The following is a 27,630-nucleotide window of genomic DNA, read 5'->3' as shown; positions in this document are numbered from 1 at the left end:
AAGTGAAAGTCATGACTGTCGCACCAGATGCAATTGCGCAGAGGGCTCTTAGCCACAGCTGCCATCTTCTCTTCAAGCAGGAATCCTGAGCCTGTGAGGGCCCCCAGTTCCATACAAACCAGTTCCATGCAGGACTGCACAAGCCCATCCACAACCAAAGATGGAAGGTAACCAAAGGGGAGCCCATCGCCATTCCACCTTGGTGAGATTAAGCTTGAGCCTGGTAACCCCATCCAGAATTTAAGAGCCTCCAGGCACTGAGATAGGACCTTCACCATTGTAGTATGAGGGAATTGTCTGGATTGGAAGTCACTGGAGCAGTTAGTGATTGTGTATGCATCGTTTAGGATTAAAAATTCACCTCAAAATCAACCTAAATCCCATCATCAGGAGGGGGAAATGGCTGATTCCAAGATAATTGGAACCATGCTGTTTACATCTCTGGCACAAACAATGATTAGTCCTTACCAAATCTGCATGCGTTAGATAAATCATTATATCCTATATGTAGTGATTGTAAGCAAGAAACATGGTCTGGGTTCATGTACCTTTTGTATGATCACTCTATAAAATCCTACCCCAATGTTTGGAATGTTGGGGTGGAGTGGGGGGAGAGGCATCTCGGGCAGAATTTTGCCTCTTTTTTTCTGTTAAGTGGGTGGCAGAGAGCAAGGGGGCCATTCGATGCTATCAACATCTTTTGCCCATTGAGTGCTATGCTGCCTGAAAGGTTTCCCTTTCCAGATATAATACCCCCATGTTTTGACAGAAAATGTCAACAGCACACACATTTTAATAGCAGCCTGCAGACTTGCCTGTTGGCTGTGTGAAGATTCATCATCCCATAAATGCAGCCGTTTCTCTAGATCTTTCCCAACCGCTGCTTTGTGATCTTTCACCACATTCTCTGTTGATGACTGCAAAGGGTTGAGATTTTTCTTCAACGTTCCATGGCTTCCCCTGTGAAAGTGAGACTCAGTTAAACATCTGCTTAAGTATTGAATTAATCCACCCGCTGTTCCGAGGGACAAAAACAAGAAGACTTGAAAGAGCTGGAAGTTGACTCACGATCTCAGATGGGCTCTGAGCCCTGTGATATCTCTGAGTCCACTACAGGCCTGTCTTTTCCATATTGCTTTTTCTTAAAAGTTAACAATGCCTCCACTATTTGGTGCTGAGAATTCATATATTTTAAAATTCATATTTTAAAACCCTGAAGAAATTTACAGCAGCAATACAAATACACAATAGAAAGAGAATTTAGACACAGTAAAAAAAAAAAATCTAACGATACAGTATGATACTTGATCAAATGCCATTGGCTGCTATTATTATTGCTATACAGTACAGTCTTGTTTTTTTATTGCTTTTTTATGGCTATTTTGTTTTGACTAGAGAAGTTGTGTTGATGTATGATGGAATCCTCCTCATGGGCTTGAAACACAGACTTCTAAAAGACATTTCTTTAAAGGCGATCTTTTAATACATTGAACTAGGAATAGATAACATGGAACCCTCTAAATACTGTGGCTGTAGAGTTCCTATGGTTCCTCATTGCTAGCTAAGCTGGCTAGGGCTGATGGAGTTGGCGTCAGCAATTCTTGGAAAGCCACATATGTTTTAAATACATAAAAACAAATTATTCCAACAGAATGATTGGATGGAGAATCTCCAGAGCAATAGGTGCTGTGCATATGATTTCTCAATCTAATTTAGTGGCCGGGACAAAGGGCACCCAATGCTCTAGAATAAATTACAAAGGTACTAAACTTATCTGGGAGAAAAAAGGAGGTACATGAATTCAACGTCTTTACTAAATAACTGGATGGTATATTTAGAGGTCATTTTACCGTGTTGCTTTTAGCCAGCCCTTGCTGTCTGAACACACACATTTTGATCCTGGGCTTTTTCCAATTACAAAGAAAGAGGTTAACTATTATGCATGGACGTGGCTGGAATCTTTTATATTTTTTCAGCCCCTTGATGGAGGAGATGATGATGAACATTTGGGGAGTCAATGACAGGCACCAGAGGGGCAATCAAAGCCTTGTCTCTTTTTATGTGCAAGCAACCCGTGCTAGGAATTTATTTATTATTTATTTAAGCCCCCAAGGGGGTGGAGCTTCAATCACCCTATCACCCCTGCCATTTTGACACTGCTGACCTCCCTGTGAATATCCCAACTGATGAGGATGACAATGGTGATTGGATATTGTTATATCCCAGTTTTTCAGCTGGAAAATCCCTGGAAGGAAACTGTACATTTTAAAAAATAGATTTTACAAAATCAAATCTGTTCAAATAAGGTAATACTGAAGTAAAAAAGCATTATAAGATTAAAATCTGAAAATTATAAAGGCAAGAATCAACCCAATGGTTTTCCAAGAATGAGGACAATGGCAAGCTGATAAGAGTTGATGTTAACAGAAGTTGCTCTAAAGTTCATGGCAAGACAGCAGGATGCCTGAGAAACTGCTTGAACAGAGTAACAACCATGCCATTAAGTTTTTGTATGAATTTATAGTCATTGATACATCAGGGTTCATAATTAAGTATTCCAGAGATCATAGGTTTCACCCTAGCTTCCCCTCCAACTTTTATTGATTCACTTTTATTTATTTGTTTGATTTATATCCTACTTTTTTTATTCAATCATACATTGTAGACAGTCACATTGTCACTGTTTCTGAACATTCATTAAGGACCCAGAGGATAGCTTCTGGCTATTTTGCACATAATATAATTGTGCTTTTACTTTTGTCTTAGAGTGATGGTCAAACCAGATCAAAGTAAATGAGATGGAATGTATCAATGTCCTCAAAACTTAAACTTCTGAGTTAGTTTTTTCCCAGCCTGCTGCCCTCCAGAAGTGGCTTATATATTTCCTGCAATCTCCAGCCAACTCAGTTAATGGTAATGCTATACTGGGGTTTATGAGAGTTATAATTCAATACATCTGGTGGGGCATTATGTTGTGGAAGGTTCTCTGGATGATGTCTCCCACCAGTTTCGAACAGATGTTAACCAGTAATAGCAAAAACACTGAGTTCTGCAACACAGCCCTTGGAAATCCAATATCTCCAAATGATTCTCCAAATGATCCAAAACTGTGCAGACCAGAGCATTTGAAAGGACCAATGAAATCAGTAGGAAAGAATTACCTCTTCTCATCTGTAGCTTTACTTCTAAGTAATTACATAATGAAATTGCATTGTTGCAACAGCACATTTTAGAATATAATATCCTCTCCTCAGTCAAGCCAATTTCAGGGAACAAAAAAAGCATAGATGACCCAGAGATAAGCCAAAAATAATAGGATATTTTCTATAATAAGTAAAATAATAATCTGAGAGGAGGAGGAGAAGGAGAAGGAGAAGGAGAAGGAGGAGAAGGAGTAAAGGAAGGCTACTTTAACTTGTTGAATTAACAGATATCCAGATCAGTATATTTTTACTGATCTGATCATTCAATGTTTGAATTACTTACATAGCAGGTGCACATTTAGGTAGGCCCATGGCATTTGTTGGGGGTGTAGAAGGAAGGGCAGGTAGAACAGCACTCAGGAAAGCTACCGGGTTCTGAATCCGCCCAGTAGGAGAGAGAGGTGTAGGAAGCACATTTTGGGGCTGGAACTGGCTCATGCTAGACACAGAGAGCAGAAGTGGTGGCAACACATGTTCTCTGGGACTTGGAAGAGGCTGCTCCGTTTGGTTTGTCAACCCTCCTGGAGATTTGGACTGGGTTGGTGGAGGAGATACTAAGAGTTTTTCCTTCTTAATTGTTTTCTGGGTTCCTTGAGGTACGTTGCTGAATGAAGACATAGGGGAGCTAGAAAGGCTACTGGCCGCTGAGGTGTTTTGAGATGCCAGGAACTGTTTAGGTCGGGTGTATGTGAATGTCTGTGTAGAAGGAACCTTGTTCTGCTTGTATGTCGCTGATGAAGGTTGCTTCTGGTGCTGCTGCTGAATGGGCAAAGCAGTAGATTTTCCTGGGCTAATATTGAATAATGACTCTGGTGGAGCTGAGGGAGAAGGTTGCTGGATTTGCTGCTGCTCAAACAAGACCTGGTTGTGTAGTTGTTTTAACTGGGTGGGATCCCTGCATACAAAAGATAAACATGAATGCAATCTATATTACAGGCTGCTTGGAAAGCACTGAACAGGCTGTACGTACTACTTCTGAAACAAAATCAAAATTATATATTTCTACTTGCATTTTCAAAGTCTTTTTAGAGCAAGTAAGAACTGGGAGAACGTGCAACATACAAAACTGAATTTGTATCCCAGACGGTGAACTGGGCAAGACCCATGTAGTCATGTAGTCCCATCAGCACAAAGAACCCTCCATTGTTCAGTTGGATCCAAACTGGGATCCTGCATATTACAAGCAGATTATTTCCCCACCATGTTACTTGAACCTTAGCAATTCCTCCATATGAAATACTTCTCATGTTTTTTTCCAGCCAGAAACTTCCAAGTCTATTAACCAAAGCCATGGTACAACTGTTCCATCTTTCCTTCTGCCCCTTCATAGAATTTCAACGGTAAGAAGAAAATGTGGAAAAGACAATGGAAGAACATAGGAAGGTCGCAAGTGGAAGACATCATAATCTGAACTCACAACAACATTTTGTGAATGAGGCAGGCAGGGACATCCTTGGGGGGTCAAAAAAGTCAAGGCGGCAGCCGTGACTGCGTTATCAAAGCCCATCTTCTTTATGTGCGTTGCAGGTGACACTTGTCAAAAAAGTGGGACTTTGATCATGCAGTCACAACCACTCACTTGACTTTTGTCTCCCCTGCCCTCTGTAGACCCCTCTGGAGGCAGTCACAATAAAACTTCACCAGAAGCATCCTAGGTTTTCTTTTGTAGGTAGTTCTTCAGGTATTACCAAAGAATCTGGAGATCTAATATTGTTCTACAGCAAAATAATGTTAGATCTCCAGATTGACTTAACACATTTCACTTCCTGCAAGCCTGATGCTTGACATAACAGGCTGGAGTATTTACTCACAAGTAACTTCTCTATTACTCTTTGTTCTTATTGGCTGCAAATGTACAAAGAGATTGAAGAAGTTAGGAGACAAAGAACAATAATCTGGTCCTCCTTATCCCAGGACTCCAATGCTGTATTTTTTTTGTATGAAGTAAGAATAGATAAATTGAATTTATACTGGAATGTTCTTCCTGACAGCTCTAAATATTTGCCAACCAATACTTTCTTACTTCTTACTCACAATTTAGGTTTAGCCAGTACAGGTGGTGGCTCTTTGGATGGTGAAGTGGGCTCCTGAAGTTTAAAAGCCTGTCCATTGATTTTATTTGGAAAACTGTTTGGTCTGGCTTGATTTTTAAGTCTGCTTCCATCTTCTGATGACGTTTCACTTCCCTTATCATCTTCAGGTAGCTTAAAGTGCACACGAAGGCCTATCTTGGAACTTGATCGGGGCTCATTGTGGTTTACCAGGACGCCTTCCAATTTAGGTTTTGGAGGGTTATCTATCAATGAAAGTGAAGGGGCAGATACTGAAGGTTCAGAAGCCACTAAACTGATAGAACTTATGGTATGAAGAGCAGCATTACTTGTCTGGTCCGCAGGTCCTAAGACAGAAGCATTATACATGTATTATCATACTCAAACAAAGCAATAGCAATAGAAGAAAATAAATATTGTTGGTTGACTTTGCAAACAAAAATGGGCACAGATTGAATCAATACAGGGGCATCCACAGAGGAGGGAAAAAAAGTCAAGATGACATCTATGACTGTGTGACTGAAGCCCCGCCTCTTTTTATGTGTGTTGTCGACCCTGGATCAATATAGAAGAACCCCATATTGGTGTTGTCGATTTTCATTTGGCCTGTTAATTTAAATATTTTTAAAAAAATTATCCATTGTAAAATCCATATCTGTTGATTGATTGCAACTTTCCCTAAATGCAAGATATTTGTATGCAACTTTCTCTAATGTATGTTTTTTATATTAAACATATATAAAAACTTTAAACTATGCTTTATTTGCACTTTTCATGAACTTTTTTTTTCTCAAATGGATCTTTCACAAATAAATGATTTCTTCTGCAACTTTTTAATTGGTGAACAACACTCTAGCAGGTACCTCTAATTGCTGCTGATGGAGCTACTGTTTTGACAGATTATGGTTGGGGAGCATTTCTTCCCTCCACTCATTTTTTCTCCAGTGCCATCTGTGACCCAAATATATAAATTAAATCAGAAGATGGATACAAATGGAATAATCAGTGAGAACTGAAATATTCTGACTCCTTAGAAAGTGGCATAGCTGTTGGAAACAATAGACTAAGAGCATCTACAATTGCCTAATCTTTCTGTAGTTCCCTAATCCTGTTGATGCTATCTGGGAAAAGAGTGGAAACATAAATCAATTTTGTTTACCCTAATTGATAGGAAAATGGGTTGGTGGAGTTTTAAAGCAGGGCCTTATTCTCTCTCCACCCAAAAAAGACAAAAGGACTCCAAGGAAATATGGATCATGACAAATATTTTAATCAATCAGTTTAGTGCTGACCTATTTTCTTTTGTTTCTTGCTGCTGCAGTTTTGGGATCAACCATTCTTCCCTCTTCTCACAAGCCTCTTTTTGCAAAAGAGTCTCCACAGCTCCACCACCTTTATAAAAATCTGAGTTGTGGTCAACCTTTTGCGAAATTGGAAGGGCAGAGAGGGAGGCTCTGTTTCTGTATCCCAGAATGCAGGGATGATCTGATATTTGCAACACATACTAAATACTCAGTAACTTGATTCACACTAAGCCACAGTGTGGTGTGTTTGGTGTTGATTTAGTTTATTTTAGCTCTAGAATTTATGATTTGTAAAGTATGGTTTTGTAGCTTAGCACAACATGTAAACATGGTTTAATAAAGAATGGCTTAGTGTGAAGTGAGAACTCAAGAGTCAATCTGTAATCTCCATTTTTAGACAGTCTAAATTGTAAACTTCATCTGAGCTAAATTTTGAACTTTCACTGAAGTAAATGTTCTTATCTGAATATTTATTTATTTACTTGATTTTGGGCCATTGCAATCAATTAACTCTTGGCGGATTAAAATTAGCAATTTGTAATAAAACTTCCAGTATCCACAGTATTCATCAGATAAAACAATCCAAAGTTAAAATCACAAAATATTATCATAAATATCTGTTCTAGTCAGAATGAACCAAAATGACAAAAATAAATAATCAGAGGGTCACATTCAGCTGACAAAAGCTCTACTGAAATCTAGAACTTCCTTCCTTCCTTCCTTCCTTCCTTCCTTCCTTCCTTCCTTCCTTCCTTCCTTCCTTCCTTCCTTCCTTCCTTCCTTCCTTCCTTCCTTCCTTCCTTTTTGAGTAAACCCTTCCTAGGCACTATAAATCTATATTTAAAATTATTAAAATATAATAAAACAATGAAACAAGACAATGAAAACTTATTTATTTATAATTTATATTTCTGAAGCTTCCCAAATCAGTGGTGATGCTGGCCACCACACAAATAAAAAACAAAGCCAGAGTACATTAAATCATAACAGGGAACAGACATATACCATGAACAAACCCAAAACAGCTTAGTCCAGGTTGACATGCATCCCAACCCAGGGTCTAAGGGAAAAGCCAGGTCTTCAAGGCCTGTTTAAAGGATATTAGGGCTGTTTGAACATCTGTGGGGATGTTGTTCCAGGGGACAGATGCCATGACAGAGAAGTCCCGCTTCCTGGGCCCCATGAGAAAGCATCACTGAAGAGATGGGACTCTAAGTGAGCCCACTGTGTCAGACTTTACAGGATGGGCAGAAACAAGGAGACCAGCATTTTAAGTTGCACCCACAAGTAAAGAGTGTGGCTGGCATATCAAAAGAATTATGTGGGCGTACCAAGACATGCCCATTACTGCTCATGCCCCTGCATTCTGGACCAGCTGTAGCTCCCAGTGGTCTTCAAGGGCAGCCCCATAGAACACTCTGCAATAGTCTACTTGTGAGGTGACTGAGGTGTGAGTGACTGTAAGAAGGGGCTCCTGGTCCAGGAAAGGGTGCAATTGGTATTCTAGACAAATTTGTAAAAGGCCTTCCTGCCCACAGCTGCTATTGGCTTTTTGAGCAGGAACTGTGACTCCTGGAAGAACCCCAAATTGCACTCCAGTTCTGTCTGGTGAAGTGCAATCCCATTCAGAACTGAAGATGAAAAAAACCCCAGCAAAGAAAGAACCATGAACTTGTACCCACTCGGCCTATTTCTCTCTATCCAGACCCCAACAACTTGCAGGTAATGGGATGAGATCTTGGCAGTACCACCTGGTCAACCAAGGTTGAGATATACAGCTTAGTGCTATCGACATATTGCTTGTACCTGACCCCATGTTGACGGATGAGCTCAGCCAGGAGCTCCTTGTAAATATTAAATGATTTTGAATTATTAATGATGGACTATTTAAAATGAAGCACCTGCAAACCAGGGTGTTCCGTCTCAACCTCTCCCCAACCATCAACATTGACTGGAGCCCACCATACAGAAAGGAAGAGAAAATACAACAAGACAGTGTACATCTGCTTTAAAAACCATTAAAATAAAATAATGCAATGATAAAAACATAATAAAACTGAACACGTCCCTGATTATGTTGGTTAAAATAAAGCCTTACCTTTTACAATTAGATGAGCTGCACTGGAGACTGTCCCATATTTATTGCTTGCCGTGCATGTAAAACTTCCAGAATCTTCTGAAAATACTTCAGCGATGACCAAAGTGCAGATCTCCTCTGAAAACCATTGTAAGAAAGTTAGCACTTTTTCATGAAGTATGAAATTATGCTTAAATTAACCATAATGTAGCACAATCTTCTCAGACCTAGTGATCTCCAGATAGGTCACGCCACAATTTCTAGCCAATGTGTTGAGAATGATGGGAATTGCATTCCAACAGGTCTAACCTTTTGTACAGAAGCTCAAGGCAGTCTACCTCCTTGTATTTTTCCCTATACCAATCCTGTGAGGTAGGTTGGGTTGAAAGAGAGTGACTGCCCCAAAGGCACCCAGTGAGCTTCCATGGCTGAGGGGGCACCAGAACTTGGGTCTCCCCACGCCTAGTCCAACACTTTCACCACAACATCACACTGGCTGTCTAAAATGCATAGAATCCAGCTGGCAAGATTATTTGACATCTGAGACATAAAGAGGCACTTTGGTGCAGTGGTTAATGTGCTAGATTAGGAACCAGGAATGATGAGTTCAAGTCCTGTCTTAGGCATGAAGCCATCTGGGTGACTTTGGGGCAGTCACTGCCTCTCAGCCCAACTCACTTATTGTTGTGGGGAAAATAGAAGGGAGGGAACATTAGGCATCCCACCTTGAGTTGTAAAAAATAAAGATGGTAAAGCAATCAAATAAATAAAGTACCACAAGTCTGTCTCCCTGAATAAATATATGATTAAATGTACTATAAAAGAGCTTGTTGCTGTTTCATGGCACTCAAAATCTGTTAAGGATGACTCTGACAAGGACAACACCATTTTTTTCTCCTAACTTTTAGTGATCTCTTTGCTGATTTCTATCCTTCACTGGGGTACAGTCTCGGGAATTACTTACAGGATGGCAGAATAGCTGATTCTTTTTTCCTTGCATAATTTCCCTAACTATTCTGACGATAAACTAGGGTTTGAAGTTTAAAAAACTATGGGATTAAAGACATACACAAAAAAATCCAGCCTCTCTTTCTTGGTATGATAATATGAAGGTTATCAGCTCTGGGTTGCAAAAATCTGGAGGATTCTTAGCTACTAACAAAATTAACGATTTCTGGGTGTCTCATTGCTGCCATCCAACAGTGAACCAGAGTTGTAGCCCTGGAAATATCTAAAGTTATTGTAAAAGTCAATTCCCCAAGTGATGATGGTTCTGGAGACCACCAGTCAACATCAGGAAAGACTCCCCGTTATCACCCTTTCTCCACTTCATAGGAAAGCTGTGAGAAACAAAAAATTCTCCTACCTCATGTCCACTGGGAGATATTGGGTCCAAACTGAAAATAATTCAGTTGCTGGAATTCTTGTAACCCTATCCCTTTCACTTCAGTAGATTTGGCTCAAGAGAACTTGGTGAGAATTTTGCAGAGAAAAGAACCACTTTGAGTTTTAGGCAGCTGTCAAAGAGGATGACTGCTATGTGGGTGCCCAGCTAAATGGGGTGTCCACTGGGTGTGGCCAAAAAAGTCCAAATGGTGGCCCCGAGGATGCACTTAAAATGGGAGAAGTTTTGATTGCACCATTGTGGCTACCATCTGGACTTTTGTGATCACACACTACAGACCCCCCTGCCACTAAGTGGTCTTGAATTCCACAGGAACCAGATCTGCTCAACTGCTTAGGGAGAGCACAATCCATGCACTTTAGAGGGAAAGGGAAATTGATACTCTAAGGATGTGTCCTCTCAATATTCTGGCAAGTGGCAGGCCATCAGCTAGTGAGAAGCTGGCTGTTCATGCCAGGCTAATGAAGAGCTCTCTCACCAAAGATACAGACACATGTGCTTTTGTTTCTCTGAGGCTGTTTGCAGGACACACAAAGTGCCCCCCAATCATGGCATCACTACTTCATGGCCCCTGGATGAGGTCCTTGTGCCCTTTCATTTAGCACTGACTCAGATCCTCTATTTTGGTCCTGAAGTCACTGAAAAAGTAGTTGCAGTCAGGATTCCCTCTTGGAGGGGGAAATGCTTGACATGGCCTTCTCCAGTTTCAGAGCTAGAATGCCTGAAGTGGTTCTCTCATAGTTCATGAGTGAGAGCAATGTGGAGCACTGAGGGTTAAGAGAGAAAAACTGGCACGGGCTGAGGGGTGACAATACACCTCGACTGGCAAGCTGGATAAATATAGTGCAGTCCAATATCTCCTGGTGTACATTTGGCTTCCAAGAAAGTAAGGGACTGAATAAGGCCTGTTTCATTCACATCAAGGCTGGGAAAAAGAAGAAGTCCCAGATCTGAAATAAGGACCATCTAGAAGAGAATGGAAGCTACAGTTCCAACCCTTGAACATCTTCAGGGTCAGTGTTAGTGGTTTTTCCAAGCTTTCAGTGCTAATGTTATTCCTACCTCACAGAGAATAGGCTCCTTTTAATTAAGTGGGGCTGATTAGTGGTAGAGGCATAATGCTATATACTCTTGACTTAGAATTTATTTAGAGTGACCTGGAAGTAAGTCCTATTAAAATCAGTGGGACTTTTTCAGAATAGGTATGTAGGGAATTCTGCTGCTATCATGTTACTGTGTTAGAAGTAGTGGGACTTCTTGCTTTTTGCAGATGAAGTTGAATGGAATATTTCACAATTCACAACACTCATCTGCTATAGTCAAGATACAATTCAGAGGAAATCGCCTTGTCTCCTCCTTCCAGTGGCAGTCTTCTTCCTGAAGTCAATATATTAATAAATAATTTAGCCTCATGTTATGAAAGATGCTCATGGCCAGGGGTGTCTGCAGGTAGGGTCAAAACAGTCAAGATGACTACTGCGACTGTGTGACTGAAGTCCTGCGAGGTTGGGGCAGGACTTCAGTCACACAGCCTCTCTAATACAGCCTCCCTGTAACAACATAATTTCTTTGCTTTATGTTTATGTGTCATATCGGGTAGGATACCTCTGTGTGCTTTCTGTGTGAAGCAGGAACTGCAATAATACATTTTTTTAAAAAAATCTGCTTTTTTGTTTTTAATCACAGAAACAATTCTGTAAGAGTGGTGTAATTTAGTAAGCAGGTACATTAGGATAAATATACCTACCAGGCTCAGCCATGGAGCGAGGTTCTAAAAAAGAAAGAAAGAAAAATAAACATTACTTAATGCTGTATTTATTTTAACACACATCATGTTTTTCCACAGTCTTATACAAAAATATAGAAAGCTGGGCTAATTCGTATCAGTTAAGCTTCTTTAAACACAGTAGATAGAACTATTGGAGTGGTGCAGTTACTTCTGGTCCTGATTCTAATCTCTGACTCATCCTGAGGAGGAGGAGGAGGAGGAGCAGGAGGAGGAGGACAGCCAGAAAGCCAGGCCCCAGCACAGTGGAGAAGCAGGACCAGGTCCTATTGCTCCTGACTCTGCCGCAAAGTCCTCCCACTGCAACCATCCAACCCATAAGAATGCCGTGGTCTTTGAAGAAGCCAGAGAAAGGAGCACAGAGCTTGGTGTGGGAGCATCTGGCATGAACTAGTCCTACTCAGAGTTGATAATTGGCTGACTGATGCCAGTTGTGCTCAAGCCCAGCCTGGGAATCTTCTGCATTTAAGGACCTTCCTGAATGCAACACAATGCTGGAATCACTATATGTTTCATGGGCCTTTCCCCACTGCTGAGTCGAAGTGCTCTCTGCTGTTCCTTGAGACAGAAGACAATGATAGTGGCAGGAAATTTGCTGCCCCATTGCTAATCTCTGTCCTGCCTTTATTGTCTCTGTTACAGCTTGCTGCCATTGCTTGATTTCCCTTAAGGTCACGGCTGACAAACTGAAGATTTTACACATCTTGAACTCGTCTTTGGATTGGGTTGAGATACCAGTAAAGTTGAGGAGGACTTCAGCCTGTCTTCCTCATAGGTTGGGGATAAAAAGAAGGCAATATCATAGGGACACAGCAGAATAAAGATGTTTTATGTTTTACCCTATGCCTATTTAAGGTGGGCAGAAGGATAACAATGCATAAAATTACCGACACACCACAAAGTGATTGGCTGTTCTGCACAGAAACTTGCACATGAATGTCTATGCTGGACTGTGTATAGTCTTGGAGAAATGAACTAAGTTTCAAAACTAAGTTCTCTCTATTGCATCAGTTTTTGCAAGCCGTTGCATTGTCCACATGGTACAACCAGATATAATAGCTTCAAATCAAAGAATGTGTATCAGGGGTGTTGACAGGGTATGGTAAAAAATTCAAGATGGTGGCCATAACAGTGCAATCAAAGCCCTGCCTGTTTTTTATGTGCAATGCACATAAAACTCAGGAAGAACTTTGATTGTACCATCATAGCTGCCAGCTTGATTTTTTTTACCATACTCTGCAGACACTACTGATGTACATACTGTGGCAAATGTTTTGTCCTGAACTTTAAAAAAAGCCTCTTTAGAAAATTCATCTCCAGACAGGTTTAGACTGTGCTCTCTGAATTTTAGTTATTAGTAACAACTTTGGTTTGTATGAACTTGGAGTGGTGTAGGATTATGCCTTCTTGTACATTGTACTGTTGTACTCTGTACAATGAGACATTGTATAGTACAGTACACTGCTGTAATTGCTAACTGTTAACTTTGAACACCTGTCTGACCATCCTTACCTTGATAGGCCAGAGTATACATATGGAAGTTACATCCATGATATTTTAATTCCTTTTTTTTCTCTATTGGTGAAACCCAGTCCTGAACTAGCTTCAGGATTTAGAGGTAAAGTTTACCCTGTGTTTTACCCTATGTCTATTTAAGGTGGGCAGAAGGATAACAATGCAGAAAATTACAGATGCACCACAAAGTTATTGGCTGTTCTGCACAAAATCTTGTGCATGAATGTCTATGCTCGACTGTATAGAGTCTTGGAGAAGTGAACTAAGTTTAAAAATTAAGTTCTCTCTGCTGCATCAGTTTTTGCAAGCCGTTGCATTGTCCACATGGTACAACCAGATATGGTGGCTTCGAATCATTTTTCTCCCTGTTTTATCACTTTGACTTGTAACATGGAGGCAATATTGACACGTCTTGCAGGACTGAGGTATCAGAAGATTACATGAGAAGTGCTTCTCATGTGCTTGAGAACAATAGCAATCCTATAGCAGTTTCCGGATTGTGGGGAAGAATGGTAGCTTAGAAATGCTACTTTCACAAGGTTTATTTAGAAGCCTTTGCATGTCACATGCAGCAAAAAATCACTTCAGTGCCACAGCAGTCCATAAAAGCTGAAAAGCATACTTTTCTGTAATATTCTGAAGTCTGGGGAGTCTTCTATCAATGTCCCTTCTCTGTACCATTCCACTTTTGGAGAAGGAGCTCCTTTCACTCGACATTCAAACACTACCAGCTGACCCTCAGAGGCGGATATGTTCTGTAGCATCTAAAACAAAAACAGACATTATGTTATTTTAACATTTTTAAGATTAATACATAGGTAATTGTGTGTGAATAAAGCGAAGTCAGCTTTGAGCTGAACTTGCCTCTGGTCCCTTAATGGATACATCCATGCAATTTTCTTGTCATGATACAAAAGTGATTTGCCATTGTTTTTGGCAAGAATGGGGGCATGTTGTTCAATTTCCTACTCTAATTTACAGCCCAAGATTTCAAACATGGTTCCATCCAAGTACTGGCCAGAGCAGACCCTGCTTAGCTTTCTACATCAGCCAAGGATGGCAATATGCTACTACCCACTAAAGCTGTCTATGGAAAGTTCTCTGTAGGACAGCAAGAAAGCAGTTTTAAACTACAATATGTGCTAGAACATCTTTCCCTAATCTGGTGCTGTCCAAATGAGTTGGAATATAATATCAATTTTATCTTAGCAGACATTGCTATTAAAAGATGGGAGGTGGCCATCTGGAGAACTTTTTTAATTTGTACAGCAGAAATATCTAATATTTTCAGATGTGTGCTTAAAAGTGTACTGATTCATTCTAAAGAAGCAACTTGAGGACACTAATGATGATAATATAATCTCTGATCTTTTGAGAGATATTTTATGATTGGACAAATTGCCTGAGAATTCGATTATCACATCTACTTGTTTCCCTTTATGAAAAGAACTCATTCAAGCAAGTCACCTTGGTGAACACAGGAGCAGCTATTAGGGGTCTTCCATCCAGTCCTTGCAAATAATTAGTGGGGCTCTGATTCTAGTAGTTAAACAAAGAAACAAACATCAGGCATATGATGTTGACATAACATTTTTGCTTCCACAGAAGATGATGAATGGAGAGAACTGTATGAAAAAAAAATTCAAAAGCAAAACTATATAGACTTTGCAGGAAAAAATAAATAAGCAGGAGATTGAAGTCAAGCCATATGGAATCTAACCTTGTGGGAATTTTCACAGCATCATTGAAGGTAAAGGTCAGGAGGGACCTTGGAGAACATCTTGCTCAAACCCTTGGCTACATATTGCCCTACAATTTAACATGGAACCTTTAGAGAAGCTGAAGTGTGAACCATTTATTATTTACAGAAATAATGGTTTTATATTGTTTGTTATTTATAAAAATTTCTATCCCACTGTTTCATTATTAAAAACAATCCCAAATTGGAGTGCTATTCACTAAAATAATTTTAAAATACTATTACTACTATTATTAATTCTTGTAAGTATAAAAATGTAAATAATTTTCAAAAATTCTAAATATGGACAATAAGATCAGACAAGACCAACATGTCAAAGCAGCACCAGTACATGAAAAGACTCCTTGTCATCCATAAATGAACAGGAAGGGAAGATCCCAACTCAGGAGTTTATACCCAAAATGACCTCTCACAGTCACCATTGGTTTTTGTCTGTAATGGCTACTTGTCAGATTTATTCCAGTATAAAGGTCCATGGTTCCAAACAGCCAATCAAACAGATAAATGTGATATGACCGGTCTCTTAATTGTCCAAGGATGCCTGTGGGGTATTGTCAAGAGAGTAAAGATAGCATCCATGATGGTCCAATAAAGCTCCACCTGTTAATAGGTTGAGCTTATATCGCACTGTGGGCATCCATATCCTGTGGTCAATGCTGTAATTGCCCCTTGATTAGATTCTCATATTTCCCCAGTGTTAGTTGTGTTCCTGAGTGCTATTAATCATGTTGCACTCCATAGGGAGTTTACTGGGGAAGAGGGTTGAAGGAATCCTGGTTCAAATCTACTTTACAGGTAGTCCTCATTTAGTGACTACAATTGGGACTGGTAACATGGTCGCTAAGTGATGCAGTTGCTAACTGGAAAATCACATGATCTTGACTGTACTTATGATTTTACTTCAGCTTTCCTTTGCTTTAGAGCATCCAAAGGATACGACCCCGAACAGCTGGGTGAGTCCAAATGGCAGAGAAGGTTTCTGGAACTTGACTCACAAGGAAGCCAGGTAAAAGGGCAAATCTTATAGCCATTTGCCCCCCCTGCTTTGGAGTGCTCACCCTGGCGCTGGGATAATTAGCAAGAAGAGAATTAATGTTCATTCATTGGAGAGGAAGGGATTACAAGAGAGTAAGCAGGCACACAGTGAGGAATACGCATTGAAAGGAATGTGCTAGTGCCTGCTGCTTGCCTACTACGCTTGCTCAGAAGGCAAACAAAAGCCGAAGGTGTGAAAGTGAGTAAAGTCTTGTCACTTGCAGGCAGCCTCTGTGAGCCAGCTAATTAAGGTCGCAGAGCTGAGCTTGTCAGCTTGCCATTAGCACTTTTTAGGGATGTGCTGCCCAGAGAAAAGCAACTCAGAAAGAGTTAGCTTGTTTAGGCAATCTCTCCACTCTGCAAGGGGGGTGGGGAGAAAAAAACCAGGTCAGGCACCAGGTAATGGCAAACACATGGCTGAAAGAGAGATGCTGCGAAGGTCGTAAATACGGGCCTTGGTCACAAAGTTACTTTTTCTTTACCATCATAACTTCGAATGGTCGCTACCTGAAATGGTTGCTAAGCGAGGTCTACCTGTATTTTATTTATTTATCAAACTTGCATGCTGCTGAATGTTTATGACTCAGGTTATTTACAGTATACTAAAATAAGTAAGAACATCCACAGAATAATAAAAAAAAACATTAAGACACAAAATAACAACAGTACTTATAGTAGCTTTGGATTAAAAAAAAATACATCATCATTCCACAAAGATCCTCTGGAAAATCTTGATCGTTAAAAGCTCCCAGAAGGATGTCAGTGAAATGTGCTGGACTATGTGGCAAACCCTGAGTTGGAAGAAGAGAGAGAATGCGACTTCATAGCTGGAACAGTTAAGGGCAACAGAAAGCTACCTCAGATGTGGGTTCCTAGTCTTTAGTGTGATAAAAATGCAAAGGGTCTGAAGTTGCATCTCTAACCCTTCTGAATAAAGGTAAGTAGAATTGCATTGCTAATAACAGTTTTCTTTTCAATTTTATAATAAATTATATTCTTATTCCCCCCACCCCCCCACCCCAATGATTTACTCTGTCTGGATACCTTATTTTGATTTATGTTTTCCCCTGTTCCATACCACAATGAAAACAAAATTGTGTTAATGCTTCAACTGAAAACCAAAGATTAAGATAAAATGCAAATTATGCGTTCTATAGAGCAGCTTCTGTAACATGGTCTCTTCTACGTATGTTAGCCTACCACTGGGTTCCTCAGTGGGATACTCTCCAGATGCAAGTGATGCCACTCCCAGAATTCTCAGTCAAAAACATCAATTGGATCTGCTGGCTTGGAATTCTGAGTCTTGCAGTCCAGTCCTAAATGACTGGATGTCATTTCGAAGACATCACCTTGGGGCAGATTGGATGACAACATCACAGCTACACAAAGCTAGGAGTGTTTTTTGTCCCCTTCAGGGAAGCATCATATTTATCTTTCTTACATGATACACAGGAACTGAGACAGGATGTTTCATCACAGGTTGTGGTTTAATGGTTTCTTGACGGGCTGTTGAAGAATTAGCAAGAGCAGGAGCAGGAGCAGGAGCAGGAGCAGGAGCAGGAGGAGGTGCATTTGATGAGGTCTTAATCTGGTTTTGGTACCTGGGAAAAAGTTGGAAAAAGCCAATTGACAAAAAAGAAAACAATATGAGTTTGTGAAGGCTGAACCTACCTTTAACCATTGATTTTGAGTGAATTAAAAACTACCTTGATGGATTGGGAACTCTGTCATGCAACTGGCTTTAAAGCCTTCTCGAAGCACCTTTGCCCCAAATGCCCCCCTCCCTTTTGTCCTCACCAAGGATCCTAAGAGTGCTCTGTGGCTTCATTCCTTGCTCTGTGGAGCGAACAGGAATGGTGAACAAGTACTTCCTCTAGCTGAGAAGTGAAAGATGGGATACGCCATCTGCCCCTGAGGGAGGTCAAAGTAAGGGTGCCCTTGAATTGGACTCAACTCCAGTGATGGCATCCAGGCCTTCTTCTCAGCAGCATAACGGCAGTGGTTTGCTCTTGCCTTTTCCCGGGATTTTTTTTTCTTTTCAACTTCACCCTCTGAGGGAGATGGGCAGCATATAAATTTAATAAATAAACAAACAAATAAACTTCTCCCTCTAGCCTTTCAGCCCTGGGATTTCCAGGCAGTCCCCTCACTGTACGAACCTAAACAACAGAATGTCAATAACTTTTAATTAACATTGTATAAACATCGTTGTATTGAAACAATACAATCTATTAAGATTTACAACAATATAATAAAAAGGGAAATCAAACAAACAAACCCCACAATATAATAAAGAACAAATTCCGTTAACCATTGGAGATGCCTTGTTTGAAAGATAATGCATACTTCAGCACAAATGTATCTTCTTTCTTCCAAAAGAACTTAACTATTTCCCCCCAAAACAAACGCTAGATCACTGTAGAGCTTGGATAAGCGTATTGATTAAGTTCCTCAATGATCAGTGAGGTTTCCTTATGGAAGGCAACTCTATCAAGATGGTTCCTCTGGGCAGCTTCATCCTCAAGATCACTTTGGAATATTCTAAACGGGGAAGACATCCCCCAGTGAGGGAAAGGGTGAAAAATAATTCACTGTGTTTCAACTCATAAGAAACATGTTTGGGGCTTCTAAACAGACATCTCCTAGAGGACCATGCAGCCGTTCCAAACTACTTTTCTTGCTGAGCATTATTTTGAAAAACAGGCTTCCATTTATAACCCTTTCATTTTTGTACATCTACAAAACAGATACGTTGTTTACAAAATGAAAGGGTCATCTGGTACACTCAGCCAGAACGAAACATGGTTTGCAAAAGAGGCAGTGAAAATGAGCTGCTTGGGGTCCGGGAATCTGAAGCTGGGCAATTTTCAACTTTGCACGAGTGCTTAAGCTATTTTCCTCTACACACGTTTAACCGGTGTATTTGTAAGTAAATTCATCTGTATGATGGGATCACGGTGTTTGCTGAGCTTAAATGTTCTTAAATGTTCTAAACACCTTCTTGAAAATGTTTCACTATAACACTAGCTAGCACTGTCAATGCTTTGGCAGAAGGGAGGGGGGTTTGCTGGCTTTTGCGTGTGGCGGCTTGCCTTACCTGTTTGATCAGGGCTGCTGTAGTTTGTATGCCTGTTTCTAACTGGCTTACCCAGCTTGGTTGGCTGGGTTGTTTCATCTTAGTTTGTTTCTGCCTATTGGGCTGGTTCTCCCTTATCTACCTGTTGATTGCTATGCCTGCGATGCTGTGTCCTGGACTGTTTGCTTCTCTCTTGGGCATCTGCTTGCTTTTTGAGTAGTTTCTATCTATATGTCTATTTAATGGCTGATGTTTCCAAATGCCAGGGTTTTAGGAATTCTCTTGCATTCTTGGATTTGTCTTGATCTAAAATGGTTGCTGTTTCGCAGTGCTCTCTGCGTTGTGAAAGAAAGAATTTTCATCATGCCTCCTGTCTGCCAACTGGTGTTCAGGCCTGCATTCTGCTACTCTTCGGGCTGCTTGTCCTACCCAGTGGCTTTCACTGTCCTTTTATTCCATGTTATAAATAATTCCTGTTCTGTCTTCTTTAGCTGTTGGATCTTTGGGTTTACTGAAGGTGCTTTGAAGGGGCTACTACATATGCCATTGCTCATCTCTTGTTAGATCATGGAGGGTTTTATCGATTTGCTTGTCCATTTTCTGCAGTTTAGGGTATATGCTTCTTTTTTGTTCAACAGTTGTTGAACTTTCTGAATATATTGTGCTCTATCCATGTTGACTATCTTTCTGCCTTTGCTGAAAAGATGATGAAGTTTTGGTCCTTCTGTACTGTTTTAAGGCTTTTTTCCCCCTTCTGCTTTAAGGTCATCCTGTTTCTGTGGCTGTTTGGTCACAAATATGACTGGATCTCATTAGAGAGACCAGTTGTTTTGAGCACTGGTTCAAATGCTCAGAAACTACCAGCAGATTTCTTCAACTGCTAGGCATCACAGTGGCCCACAAACCAATGAAATTCCTCCATATTTTCCACAATTGTTAATCTGTACGAGTGGTTATTTGCAGCAATCAGAATACATGTGAGTACAGAGATGGCTATATTCAGGCACTGAGAATTAAAAAGAGACTCATTAAAAGAGGGAGCTCGTTCCCCACTTTTTTCCCACTTATATTTGGGGACCGGGATGAGAATGAACCTTCACCGGCTAAGTCATTCTTACTGTCTGGGAACAGGAATGGGGAAATATCACATAGCAGTGACTGAATAGACAGCTGCAGAGATCAGATTTTCTCATTTGCCAGAGGAAGACTTGTCACATTTTTGGCAAACATAATACTCATTTTCTTTATATAAAGAATATTGAGGTTTATGTGGTGACAGCTGGATCTTTAGCAACAAGAAAGGGAAACTGTAGTTAATTGAGATCTAACCCTTTCTAATCCTGTCTTTTGAGAAGATCTAGGTAGTCTGTTAACATTTGCTTTAGTGGAAAACAGAGATCTCAGTTTCGGCGGCTTCTGTCACCTTCTATTGATTTCAGTGAAGTTTGGGAAAGACATTTCTACTTGGCCAGGCCTCTTGTATGATATGGGTTTGCTGGAGTGAAGAGGACTCTTTCAAATGCTATGAAAGTAATAATGTAATGATTCCCTGTACTTTCAAGCTATTATATTTGGAGAAGGCGTATTTATAGTCCATAGAAGACAATATCAATTGAATACCAATCTACGTGTCATCGCACCCACTGAACTATGTGAAATTATAGTTTGCAGTTGGTATAAATAATTCTCTATTACTTGTCGTCGTCATCATCATCATCATCATCATCATCATCATCATCTATTAAACTTGTATGCTCCCTGTATCCTTAGATTTGCAAGTCAGTTTCCAAAGGGGGGAGGAGGGGAGTGGAGTGGGAATTATTACTATACAGGCTTTGGTTTTGTAGTCTCACAGGTGATGGCATCTAACCAACCTTGTCTGGATTTGGAAGCTAAGCAGTGAATTCCAGGACTTCTGGTTAGGTAGAAAAGTTGAAAAGACATCTCAGAAGAAGACAATGGCTAACCCCTTTGGGATTGTTTCAGCAAAATCCACATAGATGTTTCTATGAAGTCCCACAGAGATCTTCAAAGGACCTGCTGCATCGTTTTCCAAATAAAATTGATCTACCAGTTGCTTTTTGGCCCATTGATAACACATACAGATACATATAACTAGCATTTTGGAATGGATGATATAGACTGGGAAAATGAGGAGGGTGAGAAGTTACTTCCACTCTTTTAATTCAGTTCCCTATCACTCTACAATCCTTTTTAAAAGAAATGAAGTTAGAATATAAATGTCCACAAGTGCCCCAATTCACACAACACTTACTGATCCATTTCTTCTTTGCTGTTGTCACTTTCAGATTCCGAAGACGAGGCTCCTGTGGGAAAGCAAAGATTACTTCCATGTGGCACCAGTTTATTTATTTGAGTGCAACTTAGACTGCCTCACTGATGTTTTCTATGTATCATAATTGCTTTGTGCAACTAATTTGATTTGTGGGACTGGATCCTAATATCTTTTCCAAAGGAGACACATTTCTTGTAGGGACATAATTGCTAATGCAAGAGCCATGCAGTGTAGTATTTTTGGACATGAAGGATGACCACTCAACACTCCAGTGCCTTTTTGAGATAGGACTTCTTTTTACACTTTCCAGTGAAAAACATATTTAACTACTTTTCCAGTCACAGTTGGAAAAATCTAGCAGTGAGCATTGGTTGGATTAAAATCAACCATCAGTTATGCTGTAATAGAGAACTTCACTCCTCAGCATAGTTGTTAGGTACAAGCCCCATGACATCATGTCCATCACGTTGTCATCACACAAATGCATGAGTTCTCTCACAACTCACATGAATTATATAATTGGTATGACTACATCATAATGTACATGACATCACTTTTTCCATGGACCTCCTGATGTTCAGGCTCCTAAGAAAAATATTTTAAAACTTGTTTGGGATCAGATAAAATACTTGTAGGTTGTTGTTAAAAAGAGTTTAAAAAAGATCAGGCAATATCCTCAAAACTGGAGGTCTTTCCATGATTCATTAGGTAAATGCTTTTTTTTCCCTATTAATCTTATATAGATAAATGCATATGTATCTATCTATATCTATATCTGTATCTGTATCTGTATCTGTATCTGTATCTGTATCTGTATCTGTATCTGTATCTGTATCTGTATCTGTATCTGTATCTGTATCTGTATCTATATCTATCTATCATTTGTTTCAGGCATGGATGAAAAGCATGATGCCATAAAGACATTGTAGTCTAGTGGGTTATTACAGAAGTGATGGCAGCTAGTATTAGCTTCTTTCAAATCCTGCCTGAAACACTGCAAAGAAATCTGCAAAGCCTGTTGAAAGTATGCGCGTGTGTATATGTGTATGCGTATGTGTGTGTGTACATATGTGTATGCACACATATATACTCTGTGTGTGTGTGTTTGTATGTGTGTGTGTGTATACACACACACACACATATAAAAATCACCAGATACTGAAACATGTTGCCTGCTCCACATTCTGCCCATTAATAAGCCAAGTCTGAATTCTGGTTTTCTTTCCTTTTTCTTTTTGCAAAGTTCACAATATTAGTCTTATTACAGTCCCTTACAGAAAGATCTTAAGGGCTGAAGGACCTGCTTCAGCTCTGTTGGTGGCTGTGATACATTTGCTGCTTCATTTGCATACTGAGATATAGCCATTGGCAATTGGAGGGGCAGGGGGAAGACATCTCAATTTGGTCAGAATCAAATAACAGTAGAATTAATGTTCTCTCTCTCTCTCTCTCTCTCTCTCTCTCTCTCTCTCTCTCTCTCTCTCTCTCTCTCTCATCTATCTATCTATCTATCTGTCTGTCTGTCTGTCTGTCTGTCTGTCTGTCTGTCTGTCTGTCTATCTATCATATTTGTATAGCTGCCCATCTCACAAAAAAGTGACTCTGGGTGGTGTACAACACTCAATTTAAAAGAAAACCAATAAATACATGCAAAACAGTCATTATTAAAACTATGAAAACTATAAAAAGCACACAGAACAAGAGAGGATGGTGTGAACCACAGTAAGGGAGCCACCTCAAAATCTGCCTGGTCCCCTGGGACCCCCAGGCCTGAAGGCATAGGCAGATCTTGAGAGGCTTATGGAATGTTGAGAGGGATGGAGCTAACCTCACTTCTAGGGGGAGAAGATTCCAGAAGGCGGGCACCATGGCAGAGAAGGCCTGCCTCCTGGGACCCGCCAAATGTGATTCTCTGACAGACGGGACTCGCAGCATGCCATCTCTGCCAGACCTGATGGAATGGGCAGATATAATCAGGGAGAGGCAGTCCCTCAGATAACCTGGCCCCATGCCATGAAGGGCTTTAAAGATCAAAACCAGCACTTTGAATTGGACCTGGAAGCAAACTGGCAATCAATGCAGCTTGCATATAGAAATGAAAAAGCAGGGGAGCAATAATCCATCCTTGTTTTATAGTCAGACTAGCATTTTCCTTTAAGATTAAGGAAATCTGGATGGTAGTAAAGAGTGGGAAGGTAGTTAAGACTGATGGGGTGGAACTACCAGCAGGCCACATAGCAAACATACAGACCAGCAACAAGTACCTTGGTATCCCACAGTCACATGGGAACCACGATGAGGAGGCAAGGAAGACAGCAACATCCAGGTACCACCAAAGGATAAGACAGATCCTGAAGAGCCAGCTCATTGGGAAGAACAAGATCCATGCTATCAACACGTATGCCCTGCCAGTCATCAGATACCCTGCTGGCATAGTGAGCTGGCCAAAGGAGGACATGGAGGCTGCCAATGTGAAGATCCAGAAGCTCCTCACAATGTATGGAGGTTTCCCCCCTAAGTCCAACACCGAGAGACAGTACACCAGCCAGAAAAAGGGCAAGTGGGGTCTGGTGAGAGTCAAAGCCACTGTCTGGATGAAACCCAGAGCATCCAGGAATACATCAGTAAGATGGCACCCAAAGATGAGCTGCTGAGAGAATGCCTGAGGCAGCAGCAGACATGGGAGGAAGTTCAAACAGAGGAAGTGCTATGGCAAGACAAGACCATGCATGGGATGTACCATCAACAGATAGCTGAGGTGGCTGACCACTGAGGTAGAAAACGTATCACTGGCTGGAAAGGGCTAGAATAAAAGACAGCACTGAGGCACTGATCATAGCAGCACAAGAACAGGCACTAAGCACCAGATTGATAGAAGCAGGGGTCTACCTCACTAGATAGGACTCAAGGTGCAGGCTGTGCAGAGAGGCCTCAGAGACAGTCCAACACATAGTGGCAGAGTGTAAGATGCAGGCACAAACAGCATATGCTGAACAGCACAACCAAGTAGCTGGCATTGTGTACAAGAACATCTGCACAGTGTACGGGCTAGACTCTTCCAAGTCTAGCCCATACACTGGGCTGGATGGGAGATTTCACCAAAGGTCATGGAGAATACAGGGCTAAGATCCTGTGGGACTTCCAGATCCAGATGGACAGGCAGGTACTGGCCAATCAACTAGACATTGTGGTAGTACACAAGTACCAGAAGAGAGTGGTGGTGATAGATGTAGCAGTGCCAAGTGACAGCAACATCAGGAAGAAGGAGTATGAGAAGATGGAGAAGTACCAGGGCCTGAAGGAGGAAATAGAGAGGATGTGGAAAGTAAAGGCCAGTGGTGGTAGTAGCACTTGGGGCTGTGACTCCCAAGCTGGGAGAGTGGCTCCAACGGATCCCAGGAACAACATCAGAGCTCTCTGTCCAGAAGAGTACAGTGCTAGGAACAGCTAAGATACTGCGCAGAACCCTCAAACTCCCAGGCCTCTGGTAGAGGACCTGAAATTGAGGAAGACACAGACCATCCATAGAGGTGAGAGGGGATTTTTATAATACAAATTCTATATTCTGCTTTCTATAGTTAAATTTCAAGCAGCTTTTATTCCAAAGTGGCTTCTACTATTACCTTCTACATAAATCTCTGCAGAAGTTGAGTCTGTCCCATAGATGTTAGACGCAAAGCACGAGTAACGTCCAGTGTCTTCTTCAAAAGCTTCAACAATAATTAGTGAATGCAGCTGTCCTGACTGGATGATGTGAATATATGGTGAATTTTCAAGTTCTTTCCCTTCACAATACCACCTGAAAAACAAGGCAATCATTTGTCAGCACTTGACAGATGAATGGGAAGACATATTGCAACAATAGCAACAAATCTCTAATCACTGTAAGCCAGTGTTGTCCAAACTTGGCCACTTTAAGATGAGTGGACTTCCACCCCCAGAATTCCCCAGCCAGCATTCTGGCAGTATTCCCCATCCCAGAATTCTGGGAGTTGAAGTCCACTCATCTTAAAGTGGCCAAGTTTGGAAAACACTGCTGTAAGCAGACATTCTCCCTAAATGAAACTAAAACAAAAGGATGAATAACCCGTTGTATTTAGCTGTAGTTAAAAACAGAGCTGCATTCTGTACAAAGTATTTGGATCTTGTTGAACAATGGGAGATGGAACCAGGGTCACATAGTAGTTAGCTTGTTGGTATTGAACTACAAATTCAAGTTTAAATATGCAAAACAGCATGAAATTCATTGAATAATCATAGATCCATTACTATTTCTCAGTAAGAGTTCCTGTATGGGTAAATGGATTGGGAACCATGTATGTTGCCATCCAAGTAAGGTGGATTCAAATTTTGTCCTTAAACAAAGATACATATACATGGGCCATATATACACACAGAATATGGATATATATGGTCATAAAATACACACACACACACGCATGCACACACATATTCTATGATCATATATAAATATATGGACATAGAATAGCCCAAAATAGCTCTAATGGTATTTTGTATGTGTTCATTAATATTGTCTACATGTAAATATGCATCAGAGAAAGTAAATCAACTGTGTTTCACATGCTTGAATAATATATATGAACACTGAAGGATATATCTAGAATATATGTATTTCAGCACTGTTCATTGAATTTCTCTGCTTATACAAACAATGGTGAAAATCTGACTGACGAGATACCTTCTGTATGAAATCTGGGTGGAGGATTCATCCATATAATTTTTTTAACCCTGTTCTATCTATGAATTACTCCACACTGTAATTTGAAAACTGGGGAAAAACCAGTTTTTCCCAATCTGACATTGATTCTGATTCCTATATTTTGCTGCATATCCAGATGGCACTAGAATTATTAAATTTTTGAGTTTAATTGTGCATTTGTCGATTAACTGTCCACTTAGTTCAAGCTAAAACAACCGTTAAATGTTTAAAACAGATGATATAACTTGCAAGCATTTTTGCCAACTGTCTTATACTGAGATTTATTTGCATGTTTAGGAAACTGATCAAATCAGTAATCTACCTGTTCCATCACTGGCTGTAGTTTTCCAAGGATTCAGATAGATACCCATATCCCCTTTACATGAGATTCTTTAGGGTGGAAATGGAAATATTTGAATCTAGTATCTACTAAATCGAAATGATCATACGAGGTGATGGGTCAGGAAAGGCTTGTTGACAGTCATTGTGGTGGAGTAGTTAGTCACTTGTCTATCCTTTCACTCTCACATGTGAACACATACAAAGACATATTTTTGGATTATTGTGATCTGTGAGTCTCACCTTTATGGCATGTTAACCATGGTTTTTAGCTTAATGTTTTTATGAACTACACCAACAGGTTTGTTCCACCATTGCTAAAACAAATTATGACTTAACACAATGAATGAACGTAGCCATTGATGACATCCTTAACAGAACTGGGTTAAAAATACTGACTTCAACCCCTCCCCCTGACATCTGGAGGTTTACCTAAGCTTTACAAGAAGAGGGGGTGTTTTGGTCTTAGGGATATTTTTTTTATAGTTTTGCCTATGTTGCTCATATCTTGTTGATATACTATTGTTTGTTGATCTGAATAAATTAGAAATTCATTTTTTTCCTAAGGAGGGTCCAAACCAGAATGTAATCTCAGAGAAGATAAGAACTCTTGGACCATATGTAAACATTATGATGTCATCTACATGTTTTTAACTACAGCCCCTATTGCCTCCAGCCAGCTTGGCCAATCAGGAGGAGTTGTAGGAAATGCAGCCAGAAAAAAATCAGGCTCTGGGTTCCTTCACTCTTTCCTAAACACTGAACCAGGCCCTAGAAGTTGATCAAAGGGTTACCTATAAATAATATAGGAAAAGTGAGCAGAAAGAGACCCCCTCCTTTCATAATAGTAGGATCTGATAAAACAAAAAACAAGTTGAGAAACACTGCATTACATTATTGGATTTTCACAGGATGGTAGTGGCCATTCCCCTAAAAGAGGATTTAGGCTAAAACAGTGGCAGATAATTTATCAGTACTTATTCAACTTCAGTGGAATTTTTGTATTCAGAAGCCGTATGGGAGAAAATACAAATTGCTGAAAAGAGATTTAATTAAGGTAGTTT

The 27,630-nt window shown here is 40.3% G+C and overlaps 1 protein-coding gene across 4 annotated transcripts in view; it reads right to left on the bottom strand.

Annotated features, from left to right (window-relative positions):
- Positions 1–27,630, bottom strand: part of MYPN (myopalladin) — an 84,572-nt gene that overhangs the window by 19,725 nt on the left and 37,217 nt on the right. For 3 of the 4 annotated variants that reach the window (XM_025163350.2, XM_025163349.2, XM_007423143.3), the window contains exons 3-12: positions 25,131–25,306; positions 21,487–21,538; positions 17,577–17,736; positions 14,809–14,880; positions 13,964–14,105; positions 11,788–11,811; positions 8,657–8,773; positions 5,238–5,601; positions 3,487–4,098; positions 816–960 (exon numbers count right to left, since the gene is read on the bottom strand). In XM_025163350.2, coding sequence (XP_025019118.2) covers positions 816–960; positions 3,487–4,098; positions 5,238–5,601; positions 8,657–8,773; positions 11,788–11,811; positions 13,964–14,105; positions 14,809–14,880; positions 17,577–17,736; positions 21,487–21,538; positions 25,131–25,306 — 1,864 coding nt within the window. The remainder of the gene's footprint in view (positions 1–815; positions 961–3,486; positions 4,099–5,237; positions 5,602–8,656; positions 8,774–11,787; positions 11,812–13,963; positions 14,106–14,808; positions 14,881–17,576; positions 17,737–21,486; positions 21,539–25,130; positions 25,307–27,630) is intronic. The other variant, XM_025163351.2, reaches the window with a different exon arrangement.

The sequence above is a fragment of the Python bivittatus genome, unplaced genomic scaffold (assembly GCF_059951505.1).
Source record: "Python bivittatus isolate LINGU-HERP-01145 unplaced genomic scaffold, Pbiv_v1 ctg000400_np1212, whole genome shotgun sequence".
Lineage (NCBI taxonomy): Eukaryota > Metazoa > Chordata > Lepidosauria > Squamata > Pythonidae > Python > Python bivittatus.
The sequence above is the reverse complement of the archived record's forward strand: the minus strand, read 5'-3'. Positions and strand labels throughout refer to the sequence as shown.